Source organism: Mixophyes fleayi, chromosome 1, assembly GCF_038048845.1.
Source record: "Mixophyes fleayi isolate aMixFle1 chromosome 1, aMixFle1.hap1, whole genome shotgun sequence".
Taxonomy (NCBI): domain Eukaryota; kingdom Metazoa; phylum Chordata; class Amphibia; order Anura; family Limnodynastidae; genus Mixophyes; species Mixophyes fleayi.
In genome coordinates this window covers 303,444,799-303,462,731 of record NC_134402.1, presented here as the reverse complement: position 1 = coordinate 303,462,731, position 17,933 = coordinate 303,444,799, and the positions used below count along the sequence as shown (strand labels likewise).

The window sequence follows — 17,933 nt, the reverse complement described above, 5'->3', positions numbered from 1 at the left end:
GATAAACGTCCTGCCAAATGGATGCTGGGGAAATGTGAGACGTTGACCTGCTTAGCTATGCAGAACAAAGACCATCTCACCCAGCTAGTGTTTAATATGCGTGTGCTGAGATGCATTCTCTTCATGTTTAGAGTAGCCAAAGTAAAATGTATTTGTACTGGATCATTCAATAGCAATTATTCTATCCTGGATTGAGCTCAACATATTTTATTCTTACTGATAGTGTCCGGTTACTCTCCCAGAAAGATGCAGTGGGTTAGTGGGCAGTATGTCATATTTGCTTCAGATGTTCCCTTAAGTGCTTTACTGTGGATTATCGTACCACTATTCCTTCTCCTGCTCTCATTCCCCGTTTTTTTGTATTGAAGCTCCAGCGATTGGCGATGAATAGGCCTCTTACACACTGTTAATTTTAGGCACTTAATATGCACTCTCAAGGCCTAATGCTGATAGTCCAAATGGTGTAGGTGAATGGACCTGTACATAACCTTTATGAAAACCATAATCCCTAACTCCACTTAAACTGGATTGAGGCATTATTGTAACAAGGGGTGAGTGGTCTGATAGTGTTCTGTGTTTGTAATGGGATTCCAGGGCCTTACTTTTAACAGCTGTCTGTTTAATAGTGCATACTCAACGTGTGAGTAAGAACCAGAGGGATTGGAGTAGAAGGCAAAGTCTTCTACCCTGAGGATGTAAATGTCTCCATATGTCAGCTACTCCATAAAATTTGATATTAAAGCAGAAATTATATGGAATTGGCTTACTAGCTGAGTAAGTAGGGGAGATTTTCAACTTAATTTTTTTTTCAACTTATATTTCCTGCCTACTCCCACCATGGTTGATCAGTGTTTAACCCTCTGAGAAATCTTTCCCACTCAAATGGACAAACAGATTCACCGTTGTCCGTGTCAAGGCAGGTCTGGGAACAAGGCCCAGGCCTTCTTTTGAATTCCTGATAGCAAGTTGTTTGCCTTAATTATATTACAGTGTGGAAAAAAGATAATTCCCATTTATAACATACTCATTTGTCCCAGGGGCACTTGATGTTCACATAATCAGTTTCTGTTTTTTATTTTATTTTTTTCTTCTTTGCAATAATGGGTTCAAGTCTTGCAAATCTTTGTGTAGTATAAAACTGATGATGGGCACCAGTATCATCTTAATAGTGATATAGAAGTGGTGCTTTTCCACCACAGCTCTAAATGCTTTGCCCAAAAGGTCTTGTGGCTCTATAGAGCAGTAATTACATCTTGGGGATATCGTAAATGAAATGATGGAACCTGTTTGTATTACAGATTTCAGGATGCACCTTTAGGTCAGTATTATTTCTCCTCTACTGGTGATTAGAATCCTCTTCCTTTTTTTCTCTCCTGTAGCACAATCAATTCTTGGATGAAATACCTTAAACTCTTGTCCGCACTGCTCTGAAATCACACCAGATCCTTTTCCTGTGATTCCAGGGCGACGTTCTCCTAATAGTGAGATCTCTATTTCGAGATTATTGAACACTGCCATTTGTATATCTTTGTTAAAGGTTTATTTCCTATATTGTCAGACAAGGCAAACCTAGAGATTTCTGTTAGCTGTTGGGTGAGTGTTCCATGTTATTCAGTATCCAGCACATTAAAACCTTAAATTGACCTCTAATTGTGCTGCAGGGGTCTTCTCAGCATACAAGCTGGTCCCTCAGAGATAATAGGTAATTAGGAACTGAATATTTCCAGGGTTGCAGGAATTTGGTCATTACTAGTCTTCCTCCAGTGTCTTACAAGCTACACCCAGTTTAGGGCTATTCTAATACATGACTTATCCTATAGACCTATATTCCTTATCCTCAAACCACTAATGAAAAGGAGGTAAATTAGGGAGAGGATATTGGCATATGAGTGGTAGAATAATTTGGCTGTTGAATACAAGTCTGTGGTTGTTTCCTGAGTGAAAAATGTCAGTGTGTTTAATGAGGATAGCTTTTTTTTGGTATGTTATATAGCGTGATGTCAGTAGATCAAGATTTGATCACCATATCCTTCCTAAACAAGTGTTTCAGAATGAATAGATGTGTTTTAGGTCTGCAGGCAAGTCTTACAGTCCTCCCAGCTGTCTGTCTGTCACTACAGGGTCTGCATTACTGGTCTCTGCTGCAAGCTTGCAGCCCTTGGTGTAATTAATGAACCAACTATTTTAGGCTATTTCATCAGCTATTGTGTGGGGGGGGGGGGGATTTACTTGAAAGGCTTAACTATGATCACCATTAATGTTAAAGCATTATTAATAGCTGTAGAAATAGGGTTTTTGAGACTCCTCATTCGTACTATGCTTTTAGATGAAGTGCTGGAGAGGGCTGCACTGTATCATTGCTAATGAGAGCAGATGTAAGACATATAAGCAAATACCTTTTGGACAGCAGATGGAGAGAAGGGCATTACCATATTCAGTGTAATATAGATATGTAAGAGTGTTGCTCACTTTCTTTATAGGGTGGGTCACATGTGTGAGAAAATGTGACCGTTCTCAACTTCGTTAAATATTATGTCCTTTAATATAGTCTGAGGGAGTTGCATCATATCCGGACACGGGTGGTGATTTTAGAGTTTGTCATTTGCACACAGTGGAGGTGTCCATTTTGTTGGCCAACTCCATTTTTATGAACATTAGGTAATGCCTCAATTAAGTAATTGATTCTTAGCAAATTGATAAGCTACCTGTTAGTCCAGCTTACAAAATGAATGTCCCCAATGTGTGTAGGCAATGGGTCCTCTTCTAATCTGTATTGTATGTAAAACCATAATTCCATTCTCTTTAAGTTGATATATCATTATGCCAAGTGTTTTTTTATTTTAGATATATTATTTTAGAGTTCACATTTAAACCTTTTAGGCCTAAATTAAATGGGTATATTTGTCTGTGCAACATCATTTTGTGAGATTAATATCTTGCAGAACAGTGGCCCAATTTGTGCAAATTGGCAATTGCTGGTAATTGATTACATGCTAGGTTATTCATATAAATTAAATCCAGTAGTCAAATGTCCTGAAAATGTTGGCCAGTTATATTAACAGGTAATGCATATATCCCTACCTAAACACACTATTTGCATTAGAAAACTTATTGACAATATTTGTTTCCAGATTTTGTTTTTAGAAGATTTTTTTGCCCAACCATAAAGATCTCTTAAGTATTTTTTTTTTTTAAAGATATGTGTATTTGTGTGGGTGAGGATATATAGAGGAAGTCTGCTCACTTGCACTTCCTATATTGTGTTCTCAGATGATGGATAAAAGAAGAACAGTGTTCACATGTGAGTCACATCGTGGCCTATGCCTTGACACAGAAGACTACTCGGACATGATGGGCCATATATCCTTGTGATCGGTTTTTCACCTCCGTATCAGCACAACTCTTGTATCCTGTGCTTTCTGGATTTGCAGATTTGTTTCCACGTAGCAAGGCATGTGAGATGGCTATACACATTCTGTGTGTACTCCTGTGTTTCGTACTGGGGGCTGACGCTCTAGAGCCGAGGATTACATGGCAGCAAACAGGTAAAGATCGATTTGCTTCTTGGATTATTTGGTAGTTGAGTCACACTTATATGCTGCCTGCTTCTCTGATTTCTCAGTGATATGACACCTCTTAAACGTATTATTTTTACTGTGATTGGTAAACTCTTGCCCTCACAGCTGTTCTTGTAACTCCTGTGCATAATTATAGCTTTCAAGTTTTCTAAGTTCCTGGTATACTTCATTTCATTTTAACCTCTTCCTCTTCCTTGTGATAAGTCCTAAACTATCTTTAAACTCCTAATTCTCTATTGTTAATGGGATCTGTACCGTTATTTAGTGTACAGAGGTTCTATCTTGGTAAACAGTAGTCACAGAAACTCATGTTTTTATTTTACATGAACTTGTATTCCTCTAATCAGGTCTTAAACTTAAGTAAACAGGATACATTAATTTGCATCACTCCTCTAGTTTAAGTGGTTTTCTATACCTTTTTGATTATATTATTTTTAAGGGATGGTTCTAAAAGCTGAACATGTCTGTGTTATAGCACTCACTCACACGTGTCACCCCCTCCCCCTCTCTCCAGTAAGCGATCTCCTATGCCAAGAAACGGTTTGAAAGAATTCAAATTAGTTATCTGTGGGTACGGCCATCTATCAGTGATGAAATACAGCATGACGCCTTCCATCACAATAGCAATTTATTTCCTTCTCCTTTTATTATTTTTTTTTTGTTTGTCATTGCAGGGTTTGCATTTCCCTGGTGACATCAGTATAAAGTAATGCTCATGTTAAGCATTGCCATTGTTAACATGAGCAATACATTCTGTGACATTCTGTAGTTCAGATCATCAGCTGTTTGTCTCTTGCTGTATCCACCTGTATTGCGCACATTTTAGTGTATATGTGAATACATCCAGATGCCCTTTTGTCAGGCTGACTTTTCATATGTACTTTAAATACATTTTCAGTTTATTTAAGGTGTAAGACTAATGTGTCTTCTTTATTTGAATTTGCAGAAATTAATCTAATGCGTTTCCAAGTGCAAGGAGTGTTTAACTATTCTATGTTGTTACTAAGTGAGGACAAGGATGTTCTGTACGTTGGGGCTCGAGAAGTCCTGTTTGCCGTAAATTCACTGAATATTTCAGAGAAGCAGCAAGAGGTGGGTACTCGTTTGTTTTTACTTTCTAAATGTTATCATACCAAAATTTGTTGACACAAAGACTTACAAGTACCTAGCAGTAAGTACAGGAACTTTGGGTTAAAACATTACTGTATGTGTGTTGTGTGCTAGTTATTGGCCCCATGTACCCAATTAAAGATAGAATATCTGCCCTTCTTGCATCCGGTAAAGAAAAATGGAGCAATTTATGATCATCCAAATTAGAAACTCCTCTGTTGTTCAGAAAATAAAAATATGAGGTCAAGTATAGGGTATTACTGTTAACTTAGAAGATAAAGAAAAATTCAGAGAACTGTTGTACATGACACATCTAATTGTTTATGGTTTACTATATTATATGAAAATATATTTTAATCATTTACAAATTGCTTTTATTTATTTTTTTTTTGTGTAAAAGTTTGCAAAAGACATCTAACCTTACCCACAATATTCAGATTTTGTACTACTACTACTACTTCTACTACCTACTTTTGTGATAATGTAGATACAGATTTTTTTTTTTTTTTTCTTATTAAAAAAGGATTTTAACAACTTTGATCCAACTCTTGTTTGCTGCAACCTCTCTACCCTAAAAGCTGCTGTGCACAACACAATGGTATCTCACATGATCACAGCAATCTGGCAATATATATATTTTGAATAGGAAATTGTATGCATATTCTTTTTTTAACATTTATTTATAAGCAAGAAGTTACCAATAAAACGTGCTGGAGAACCTGAAGAAGTGACTTTAGCCATAAAACGTGTTAGATGCTTATGAAGAGAATTTATTCAAATCATGGATCATTTTTATTTTTAAAATTTTATGTACGGAATTCACTAAATTGCAATATGTCAGCGCAGTTACTGGTTCTCCAGTTAATATTTTATTGTAGGAAAATACTTATGAAGGTCTGGTTAATCATATTGCTTTTGGATTGTGAGTGTTAAAACATATATTACTCAATGAATATAAAAAAACAACTGTAGATCTTATTTAAGCTGATGGTTACCGCATATTCTAGCATAAGAATTTATTTACTAGTATTTAGAAATTACTACTTTTAGAGCGGTTTTCTTTATTTGTGTTGTTTCTTAGAGGGTTACAGCATTTTCTAGTAATTATTTTTACTGTTGTCAGATTTTGTTTTGAGCGTTGGAAGGCTCTATATTTTCACAATTTCAGCTACTTCTTGTCCAGAATGACTAAGCTTAATCTTGATTGCAGTGGTTTTGTTTTTCCTTTATGTGGTTATTGTCAACAGATTCCTAAATAAACTGTTTCAATTTCTATTTTCTAGGCTTACTGGAAAGTCCCAAAAGAGAGCAACGAACTTTGTGGCAAGAAAGGCAAATCGGAACAGGTATTTCAAATTTTCACCTTTAAAGTGGAGCCACTATTTGTAACAAAATGAAGGGGAAAAAAAGTGGATTTCAGTGACCCGTCTAATATTTCAATTTCCATATTTGACTAAAATGTACATGTTGTGCGATCCCTCTCATCTTCTATTTTAAAGGATTTTGTAGACCACATATGGCAGTATTGCTTTCTAATCCTCTCCTTTCTCTCAGCACTGCACAGTTCCACCCGTCCATAGATTTTGTTTTGCCTACAGCAAATGCGAGCAGGCTGTGATGTAATTCAGCACGTTACTTTATGGAACAGGACATTCCCCATCCTGGTTATTTCTGTGATAGGTTGTTATATTAAGCAGGGGCTGTCTAATATCACCATTATTCCATGGTTTGGTGAATATATTTAGGTTATCTGCAATATTATTGATTTTCATCTTATGTATGCTATCAATGATTTTAATTTTTTCTGGTTCATGTTGTAAATGTCTCCCTTTTCCCTTTCCAGAGTGAATGTCTGAACTACATTAGAGTGTTGCAGCCGCTGAAAGAAGATTTTCTGTATGTATGCGGAACCAATGCTTTTCAGCCCATCTGCAAACATCTGGTTAGTTCTGCTATATTGTGCCATGCTAAATGTAATGGTATAATCCAGTAGCAAATAATTATCTCACTAACATTCACTTAGAGCAAATTATGGCAGACACAGGAGCAAGTAGCTTAAATGATTATTCACTATAATTAGGTTCGCAAAATGACATTGTGATGTCCTGCACTTTTTCCTGTACTCTAGTATACTGCCCTTTATTAAAAAAGGACCGCTTGAGGACGTTTATATTGTGTTTCGAGATCTTCCTGAATTCAGTTGTATGTTTTTATAGGAAATAAGTAAATTTATGTTTGTGGAAAAAGAGGAAGACGGTAAAGGAAGATGTCCCTTTGATCCAGCGCAGAGTTATACTTCAGTCTTGGTTGGTAAGTGGGTAACTCTCTTAAATTAATATCTGATCAGCAAACAAAATAAAAAAAAATATACATATTGGCAGCATCTGCATAGATAAAATGATGATCTAAAGACATTAGTTTGCAATGAAGAAGATTAACAAGGCTAGAAAGACCATGTCATACTCCATCATAGAATGGGAACTTTTATCTGTACATTTGTTTGTTCTTTTATAGTAAATCAGTGAATGTTGGGTTTGTAAATATATTTCAAATGTAATGTAGTTGCGTAATTGCAAGCTTCATAAACTGCTATACAGATTTAGGAGCTATTATCCAGAATACAAAGTGTAAATTTTATGCATGTGCCTCGAAATTACAGAAAAATCCCCAAGTACATTTACAAGTCACCCCATCTCTCCCCACATGGTCACCTGGAAGTCCCCTCAATAATTATTACTGAACATCTCCACTTGCGGAATCCATGTCTGTGGATAAGATTCTCACTAAGCAACAACAGTTACTTGTGTCTTTATGTTGCTGGTCTCTGGAACTTTTTCTGGATAATAAATGTTATACCTGAGGTGACCTTAGGGGAGCAAATGCTTAGGTCAGTACTTCAGAAGTGGCAGCAGTGAAATGGTAAATTGTGTATGTGTATGTATATATGTATGTATATATGTGTGTGTGTGTGTGTATATATATATATATATATATTTATATTTATATTTATATTTATATATATATATATTTATATATATATATATATATATATATATATATATATATATATATATATATATATATATTTATATTTATATATATATATATATATATATTTATATTATATTTCTCTGCCACCCACCTATTTCAAGGACCACTGAAACAAGAGCACAGAATTGGGGCATATTCATTGGCCATGCTCTTATTCCAACAAAGAGTAAGTTCCAAGCTAGTAAATGTAAAACTACAAAGTAAGAAAGCCCTATCCTTGTCCAGACTGACGCCAACTATTCCAGTAATGAGAACATGTGTTTTATTGTTATACCTTTTTTTTTTTTTTTTTTTATTTAATCTAATTGACACCATACTATTTGTGCTCTAATACTTTAAAGTCCAGCTGGATAAAACTGATTATTTTATTTCTCCCCCCTAAAGATGAGGAACTGTATTCTGGAACCTCCTATACCTTCCTGGGCAGTGAGCCAATCATTCTTAGATACACCAACCCGCAAAGTCAAGTTAGAACGGAATATGCCGTACCTTGGCTTAATGGTAAGTAAACCACTTACACTGAGCTGCTGGCCTCTTTCTTCTGATTCAGTTTATCAATTGGACCAAATAGCTATTTGTGGTTTAAGTATTAATTAATGACTAGAAATTTTGCTACACCATAACATTTAGCAAGGAGACAGATATCTGATATCTAGCAGTTTCAATGGTGGTTGTTGTAATTGTAATCATAAGCAGGATTTGCTGTAGGTAAATGCAGCAAAAAATTAAATGCATCAACGCGTCTGCAAAACTATAAATTTGTCAAAAGGATACTTTCAAAGGATGTCCGTAAATCAAAATGCTTTGGGTCTTTTCTGGTGTTTTTTAGTTGATTATATGTGACTGCACTTCATGAACCCTTCCCATCAGGCTGCATCCTCTCCCGCGGATTTTATAGGTCCTTGTATTGGCCAAAAACCGTTGCATCAGCATCACTCTCCAATACACTGCACTATTTTTACTGTTTTAGATTTAAAAGAAAAATGCCCCAGTGTTGTAGTAATATTGCTGTGTTCTAGTGTTTGGTACTTATCTATGTACAGTATGCATAATTGTCAAGCACGGAGCCCTACATGGCTGCCTCTATGTAGTCTCACAATCATTGGTACAGAATATGCTTTCCTCTGGCTGTTTTCACTTCCACACTGGAGTTGAGTAAATTCTTGTAAAACACTTTGGGATGTTCGGGAGTGATACAATTATGAAGTGAGCAACTAAAATATTTTAGATGAAACTAGCTTTCTGTCTTCCAACGCTGGTAGAGTGCTATAAAACGGTATCATTTTCAGCTATGTTACCATGTTTTTCTTGCTTATCAATATCTTTTCTTATATTCCACATAGAACCCATATTTGTGCATTCGGATGTAATCCGAGCACCTCAGAATGATCCGGATGGTGATGATGACAAGGTGTATTTCTTCTTCAATGAAGTGTCTGTCGAATATGAATTTGTTAACAAGCTTCTGATACCAAGAATAGCCAGAGTGTGCAAGGTGGGTTCAGCATTATTCTGCTATATAATGGTTGAAGATTCCTAGCCCACACACATATACTCCACATACAAGTGTGGAGGAGAGGGTGGAGGATGCCTGCTATTTTAATAGTTGGTATTTATATTTGCTATTGTTAAAAGAAATGAATTTATTTTTATTAGTGGAATTTGCAACTTGCTGCAATTGAGGATTTTATATACTTCTTTAAATACAGCTTCCCTATAAAACCCCGGCAGTGACATAGCAACCTTAGATGCATTAATTTAATAAAACTTGCTTTGCAGTTTGTGAGCGCATTATGTTCTCGGTTTATATCTCATGTCACGGACCTCTTCAGTATATATTTTTTTCCCAAGAAAGCCTTTCTGGTGATCATGTCTATCAAAGCATTCTTATTAGAGACGAACGTCACACACAGACTTCAGTGGACTACACCTTTTTTAAGCATGCATTACCATAATTCTGAGTCACAAGCTTCATCAGAGAGAGTCCCAATCACAAAGCTGAGGGTAATCCTGAACGCCTGGCCAGGGATGCACTGGCCCTTTTCTTTAGTTTTGGTATCCAAACCTTCCTGACCAGTGGGTCAATCTCTGGCTGTCTGATACATTGTGATGTAAATCTCTCATTTAAAGCCACTCGTTACTGGATGGGAAAAGCCATGATCATGGCATCTGTGCTGCTTAATTGCTGCAGGATATAAAATGAATTTTGTGCTATCCCTAAAATCTATTTCTCTGAAGCATATTATATCGCCCAAGTTAATGTGGTTAGTACTAAGGGTGAATGGACAGGATAATTTACTATTGGATGTGTGCACTTTACCCCGTCCACTCTAATACTCATCAATGGAAACATTATTTTTTGGCTGGTATAGAATTATTAGAAAGGATCACTTGTTACATATTAAGATGCTGTATTGGACATGACTGTATATTTGAACACTTTTTTTTTTTTTGGTTTTTTTTTAATGCCTTTTAATTTTTTTTAATTTGCTTAGGAGCAAGTCTATATAGCTTAGCTACTGTACTTCTAATAACAGAGCGATTTGTGTTAGCTTTGGCCTTTCGAGCTGCACATAAAGAACTATGTTTTTTAAGGATAAATGCAGAGATCCACAGTAAAAGTCATTGAAGGAATATTATATGTATATAAACTGGGGAAGCCTATTTACAAGCATCACAGTGGTACATGTACTGATGCAATATTTGTTCAGTTGTTACCGTATCAAGGTGGTTATAAGGGAAAAATTATTCTTTGATTTAAAAAGCATTCTTTCAATAGATCATATTTCTTTCTTATAGGTTTTTTTTTCATATTTTACTCATCTGTTTTTTTGTTTTTTTTTAATATTTATTTATTTCTAACTGGTGAAAATGCATATGTGCAAGCTGGATCACTCTCAGATCCCCGGATAGGGGCCTGGTGAATTGATAAGTTAACACTTACTGCTCTGGGACAATATTTCCGAGGCAGCAGAGTATTGCTCAGCTGCCTTGGTTAGATTTAATTCATAAATTGTGGTTATAGGTAGCGATTTGAAAAAATTCTGGTAATCCCCGTTTGTTAGTAAATAGGCTTCTGAATCATAAAACTGGCAGCAACTTGTCAATTTTTCCCCCAAACGGTTGTATTTCCATGCAACCACAGCAGCTTGTACAATTGAAAAGTATGATTAGATTGTTTGGGTTTGTTCAGATTGTCAAAATCTATTGCTTCACCCTCATTACAGCTTTAATCAGAAAACCCTTTCAGCGCATGCGCGTTGTAGGACATTTGAAGGATCCTGAAGCTATAATTGTATGATTACAGTCAGGGCCGGATTAAGGGAATGGAGGCCCCCTGGGCTAAGGGTGCCTCCATTCCCCCGTGAGGCCCCCAATGTGAGCCGCCCGCCGCCCCTACCCCCCAAGCGTTTACCTGTCAGTGCAGTCCTCCGTCCCCGGCGCGCTGTAAGCTCCTTAGTGAGGAGATCTCGTGAGATCTCCTCAGTAAGCAGCATTGATCGGGCTGGGGGCGCCCCAGCCCCTGGACCGATCAATAATGCTGCTGAGGACTTTGAAGGGCCCCCTGGATGCCCGAGGCCCCTGGGCTATAGCCCAGTTAGACCTCGGGTTAATCCGGCCCTGATTGCAGTACACATTTGCCATCTTTATTTTATTATATTGAATCTTTTGTCATCTGTGTGTGTTGATTCTTTAACATTTGGTTACTTAAAATCTGCTAGCTTACATATTTGTACATTTTGTTGATGTAACTTCATCACTTTGACACCTTCAGCCCAGCTAAGCTGCTGATGACATCCGTTTACTTGTAGTAAGTTTACATGTTTACACAAGCATTTATATGAATCGGTGTACATATTTTGTGGCTTATGTTATTGTGGGATATTTCAAAGTATGTTTTAAACAAAAAAAATAAATGTAATGGATGCAAAATAAGTACGACACTTTTGCATGAAGTGAAAGTGCCACTTTTCTCTATACCTCGGCCATAAGTTTGCAGTTTAAGAGAACAAATTCTTCTACTTTTACCTTCTCTACTCCAAATACGACTGCTCCCTTTGAAAGCATTAGTTTTCTATGTTCCACAGAACCTGAGTCCACAGATCTTTCTACACATGATTTCCTTTGAGTTGATTTATGGTACCAGCCGACCTATATTTAAAAAAATAAAAAAAAATCCATCCATGAACTTATATCTCCATAGAATATTGCATTCAAATTGGTTATCTTTTGAATTTCTTTTAGGGTATATAATGGAATTCAAATTAATATCAAATGAAAATGTGTTGTCAACTTAATGTCTCAATGCTAGGAGTTGACATTATTTAGTGTTTGGGAAATGTAGGTGGCACCATTACTATAGTGATCAGTGAAAAATACTCCTGCTTGATATGGCATGTAGAAGTTCCCAATTATATTAGAACGCATTATGTCATGATACAGTTTAATATGCAAAGAAATTTTAATGTTTTAATACAATTTTTATTGGCATACTAGAGCCTGCCAATAAATATTCAGAACTTATCCTTCCCTACCTAGCAAGTCATTGTTATACATGAATCTTAACCTTTTTTTTTTTTTTTTTTTTTAAAGAATGCAAGTAAGCTGTAATAGTTATGTGTTCTAGTTTGATGTTTATTAAAACACTGCTTACATTTTTATTAACAGAAGAGGCTTGGAAATAACAAAACTCTGTCTCTAACACCCTACAAACACTAATTTGTAATTCAGGAAACAGGCTATGTTGAAAATGTATTTTAGCTCCCCCTTCGCATATTTTCTTTAAGTGTTATAAGATGCCTGTGACAGACTGTTTTTGTCTTAACTGGTGATGACAGGTGGAAATTCATGCTAAGCTGTCATCACTCAAATGGAAAAATGAGCCCGGCTGTCGGCTTCTGTCACTTGGTCATAGAAAGAGCCGGCAATATTTCATGGCTGACAATCTCCATTGTGTGTAGATATATTTTATTGCTTTTAATGAGCATCTTCAACAGCTGTGATAATTCTCAAATGCTACCTTTAATTACAGTAATTAAACAATGCATCACTCCACCCATAGAAGTATTTTCTGTAGATATTGTAATAGTTGTAATTAACGGAATACAAAAAAAATTGCAGGGGTTCTTACAGAAATTTAAAGCGAATGCAATTTTTAGATTCTGCCAACTGTCACTTTAAACTCAGTCGCTGCGCAAGCGGGAAAGTAATATGTTTATCCCTTGTTCCTACGACTCTGGAGATAACTGAGCTCCATTCTCAGTACATGAGCATTCCTCCCCTCTTGTGCCTCACTTTATTAAAGTGTGTATGTGTGTGTATGTATATATGTATATATATATGTATGTATATATGTGTATATATATATATATATATATATATATATATATATATATATATATATATATATATATATGTATGTGTATGTGTAGAACACTGTTCCCCTGCAAAGACTATAGTGACTGTAGCATCTAACCGCAGCATGCTGCATTTTACCAGTGGAATCACTGTGGTGCGACAGAAGAACATCGATCTGAATTCTTGAGCAGAGTCTGTCATGTAGTATAAATGTTTTTTTTGTAAAAAAGCAGTTAGGCCCACCCACATCTCTATTTTAACCCTTTCAGTGCCACGCCAGGTATTTTCTACAGGGGCACTTTGCTCCCAGCTGTTCGCCCCAGTAGAATCTGTGATGTGACAGATAACTTGGCTCTATGAAGCAGTTTACACATGATGCTGAGAGCTCTAATTTCATTTCGCCCTACTTAATATATATTTTAATATCTTAACTTCTCAATTACAGGACTACAGTTTTCCTCCAAAGTAGAAAAGTTTTGCAGGCAACGCTGGGGTGCCCAGTGTATTGAAAACCCAGCGCTTCATTGGGCCCCAGTGTCTCCTGATCTGCATTAGGCATAGGAAGAGGTTGTGTGCGAACATACAGTGCACAACCACTTCCTAGTTTTAGGTAGCAGGATTAATCGAGCCTTGAGGAGATCACAAGTGGCTTGTGGAAGCAATTGGGGACATCCCTGCCCCCCTCACCCCCAAGCTCACTTATCACCACTGATAGCGGTGACGGGGTTGTGTGCTGAATGATTGAATAAAGTCACTTTCTGTACTGAAGTGAAGGAGCTCAGAAGACTTCTTGGGGCTCAGAATAAGTTTGGCTTTCAGGGGAGAACTGAAGCCTTTCCTGTTCCATCCTTGCAAAGTGACCGAGCCTTGACTTACATTTTCGTGAAGAAAGTGCTCCCCTCTCAACTGCAATAGTGGGTGAATGGAGTGCTATAATATAATTGAAAACTGTGCGTCTCCGTTTATTGTTCTGATCTTTGTTTTGCTATAGCTTGAATTGCTAAAATGTGTATTACTCTTGATGTCTTTATTGTGTGTATGTGTGTGTATATGTGTGTGTGTGTGTATACATACATACATACATATTTATTTTCATGCTAATCAAAATATTGTGTTCGTCCAAGACTGTGTTTACACCATTTCCATACTGAAATAATTATCTTGTCAGGAAGATTTAATTGAAGCCTTACTCATTTATTGTTGTATATTTGAATGCATCACCCTTAGTGATTAAGATGAATTTGCTATCAATAAATAGCACTGAAGTATAACCAGGACAGGAGTTGCCCTCTGATATGAAAGATCTACCTGGGAATGATGTAGGGACACTAAAGAAGTCAGGTGTTTGTGTTCCAGCAATCACGTAAACTGTCGCTGTATGACAGGTACAAACCAAAATGGGGTTTAAAACAATTGTCTGCTTGTATGGCCTATTGAAATTATCACTGTCTATTTGTCTATTTTGTCCTAAAGACTTTTTTTTTTTTTTACTTGAATTGAATGGATTCCTAAATCCACGTTCACGCTTATCTGCGTTTAATACGTTAAGTGCATGGATAGCACATTCACAATAGGAGTAAATTATATGCCATTAACATCAATGTTTTCTAAAATGTTAGTGATGCATTTAAAATTCTCTCATGCATTATCGCACGTCCTGTATAGTAAATTGTACTTGTAACAGCACCAGTGTTTTTGTGTTGTTTTTTTTTTTTTTTAAGAAAAAAGGTGCCGGAACTCACATCTTGTTAATCTTTTATTAAAAAAAATATTTTGTACTGATGTTATACAATTTATTGAGCCACTCTATTATGTATTACGCTGTGATTAGTGTGTACAAACAGTACAATGGTTCCTTACAAACACATCTGTGGTAGATAATCAAATACTTCTCACTAAGCACTGTGCCCTCAGGGCTGGTGCAAGGTTGCTCTGCACCCTAGGCAGATCTTCAGCCTACCGCCCCTCCTCCCCCCAATACTCCCTTCCTTGCCCCTCACGCACTTGACAATTGTAAAATAAAAATAGCTCTTACCTCCTCCTGGCTGGCTGGCAAGGCTGCAGTCCAGATGCACTGATGTCCACAGCAGAATGCTGTCCAGTCTTCACTGCTGCCCAGGAGCAAACGCAGGATATCTAGAGGGAAGGCCCCAATTGTTAGATTTAATAATACAAAACAAAACAACTGGACATCAATCACCTGTTACACACTGACATGTCCCCTGCTGCCTACCAGCTTTTCTCACATATGCTCACTATCTATTCTCACCCCTATTCTGCCCCCCCCCCCCTGGTTTTTGGTAGCCCTCTCTTTCTGCCTTCCTCGTTTTTCTGTAGCCCCCTCTTTCTGCGCCCCCTTTCCCGCTTTCTGTAGTCTGTACTTACCTTTTATGCTTCTTTTCTCGCTTCGTATACAACAAAAGTCCCCGGCGCTAGATGTAAATAATAATAAGACAAATGTAAAAAATAGGTATGTATAATTATAAAGACACACATGTATAGACAGTAGTATTGCAAAAGCTGAATAAAAACAGTCTGCAGACACAATAAAAATCAAAAGAATATATGCATATAGACAAAAAAGAGAGTAAAAAACAAAAAATGAAAGGCCTGTGAGTTAACGTACCACTAAGTAGTGTACACTATAGTCCTCCAGATAGAGAAAATGGTATCCTTCACCATAAAAGTGCTGTAATAATCCACAGTACACTTTCCGCTGTCAAAGAAAACTGTCCTTAGTAACGCTCAGATGAGTATACACAGGCGCCCCTGCCACTCACCGAATCTGCCCCGGAGACCTCGGCAGCAGCGCGCTCTTCTTTTCTCGCTTCTCTGCTTGATCGCGGCTCCTCTCACTGGCAGCGTTGTGACGTCACGACGCTACCGGAGCTGGAAACAGGGGACACACTGCACTGTAGCAGCACCGTAGAGACAAAAAAAAAATGTTAAAAAGTTAAAGTTTGAAAACCCCTTGAAAAAAGGTGCCGGAACGCTGTTCGGCATGTTCTATGAGAAAAAAAAGCCCTGAACAGCACAATACATGAAAGTGCATGGAAAATGCAGTGACAAACATGAAATGCATAAAGCACATTTGGTTCTTGTGTTTTGTCATCCATTTTCCACAGTGTATGTGTGTGGACGAGACCTTTTGGCCTGGGTGGAAATTATAGTATCCTCCTACCTAAACCTAAAAGTCGCATCCCCTACTAAACCGCTTCCTGTAACATGAGCACGTTGGGTGACATTGATGGACACTGATGTACAGGAAACTTAACCAGTCAGATTCTGACCATTTTCAGTTTAGAAAATGAATGTAAACATCTGATTGCTGTGGGCATCTCCACATCACCCACAAGACTGATGCCTGGAGGAATCTCCCTTATTGTATACATATGCGGTTTACAATCTCTGATCACAGGATCATTGCAGATTTGTTTTGAAATGTTGTGTTTCATATATCGCCTATATTGTATTTTCCAGGGTGACCAGGGGGGTCTAAGAACATTACAGAAGAGATGGACCACATTTCTCAAAGCCAGGCTGATTTGTCACTCGCCAGATAATAATTTTTTTTTCAATGTTGTCAAAGATATTTTTATCCTGAAGCCTCCACAAGTAAAAGAGCCAGTCATCTATGGAATATTTACACCTGACTTGTAAGTAGAAATTGTTAGCAATACATTCTGACATCTTTCTTCCTCTACAAAACTGTATGTGGCTGAGCTGTGTATGTTTGTTCCATCCGCCCACAGCTCTGTAGTCAGTGTTGAAGTGTGATAATCACAATACAATAGATGTGGTGTGACAAGGGATATGTGATGACATGGCCTTCTTTGGAAAGGACTGAAAATACACCGTCCGACACCCCTTGATTGCTGCCCAATATACCTCACATTCCCAGTATCCATTAACCCTCCTGCCTGCAGTATTGTGACTCTGGCTGGCCTGCCGAACAAGCTCTGTGACATTATCTTTCCAGATAGGGGCAAACTGACTGCCGGGAACTTCCTGTGTCTGTCTGTAACGTCATATAACTACATAATGCGTGATCTGGCTCCATGTTAGATGAGAAAGTGGGCACTACGTAGGACCTCATAATGCGTGATGCGACACCATGTTAGATGAGAAAGTGGGCACTACGTATGACCTCATAATGCGTGATGCGACACCATGTTAGATGAGAAAGTGGGCACTACGTTGCACTTCCGCCACCACTTGGAAACACAAAGCGCTGGACAATGCAGAGCTGCTGCTCTACATAGTCTAATAATATGGTAATAAAAATATAGTGTTGCCTTTTATAGTTTTGTATTCCAGCAGTATTTTTATAGAAGTATAATGTTGGAACTGAGCCTCCAAAAATACTGCATTATATAGGACACTGTCCCATGGGTAATTGGTGTGTTTTTGTATGATTTTATTAAATATACAAGCAGTTCATCCATCATTCAATATCTTGTTGGTTCACCTTTCAGTATTAATACTTTGAAGGCAGACGTATGAAAACTAGCAATAGTTTTATTTTTGGGGGGGTTTTTCCACTCTTTTTTTTTTCTTGTTTGTTTTCATTGAAATGTAATGTTAAAATTGTACTAAAATATTTCTTAAATATTCACTTTTTTTGTCCCTCCCCCCAAAAAAAGGAACAACGTTGGCATGTCAGCGGTGTGTACATACAGTGTATCTGCTGTGGAAGACATCTTTGCAAAGGGAAAGTACATGCAGAGTACCACTGTGGAACAAGCACACACCAAGTGGGTGCAGTTTAATGGAGAAGTGCCCAAACCTCGCCCGGGAGCTGTAAGTTTTTTCTTAATTCCAGGAAGTGTTGATTTG

The 17,933-nt window shown here is 37.3% G+C and overlaps 1 protein-coding gene across 7 annotated transcripts in view; it reads left to right on the top strand.

The window, feature by feature from the left end:
• SEMA4D (semaphorin 4D) overlaps positions 1-17,933 on the top strand; it is a 70,470-nt gene that overhangs the window by 40,315 nt on the left and 12,222 nt on the right. For all 7 annotated transcript variants that reach the window (XM_075211135.1, XM_075211136.1, XM_075211133.1 and 4 more), the window contains 9 exons: positions 3,271-3,545; positions 4,525-4,670; positions 5,972-6,034; positions 6,532-6,630; positions 6,905-6,998; positions 8,124-8,240; positions 9,083-9,234; positions 16,578-16,753; positions 17,741-17,897. In XM_075211135.1, coding sequence (XP_075067236.1) covers positions 3,461-3,545; positions 4,525-4,670; positions 5,972-6,034; positions 6,532-6,630; positions 6,905-6,998; positions 8,124-8,240; positions 9,083-9,234; positions 16,578-16,753; positions 17,741-17,897 — 1,089 coding nt within the window. In that variant the 5' untranslated portion in view covers positions 3,271-3,460. The remainder of the gene's footprint in view (positions 1-3,270; positions 3,546-4,524; positions 4,671-5,971; positions 6,035-6,531; positions 6,631-6,904; positions 6,999-8,123; positions 8,241-9,082; positions 9,235-16,577; positions 16,754-17,740; positions 17,898-17,933) is intronic.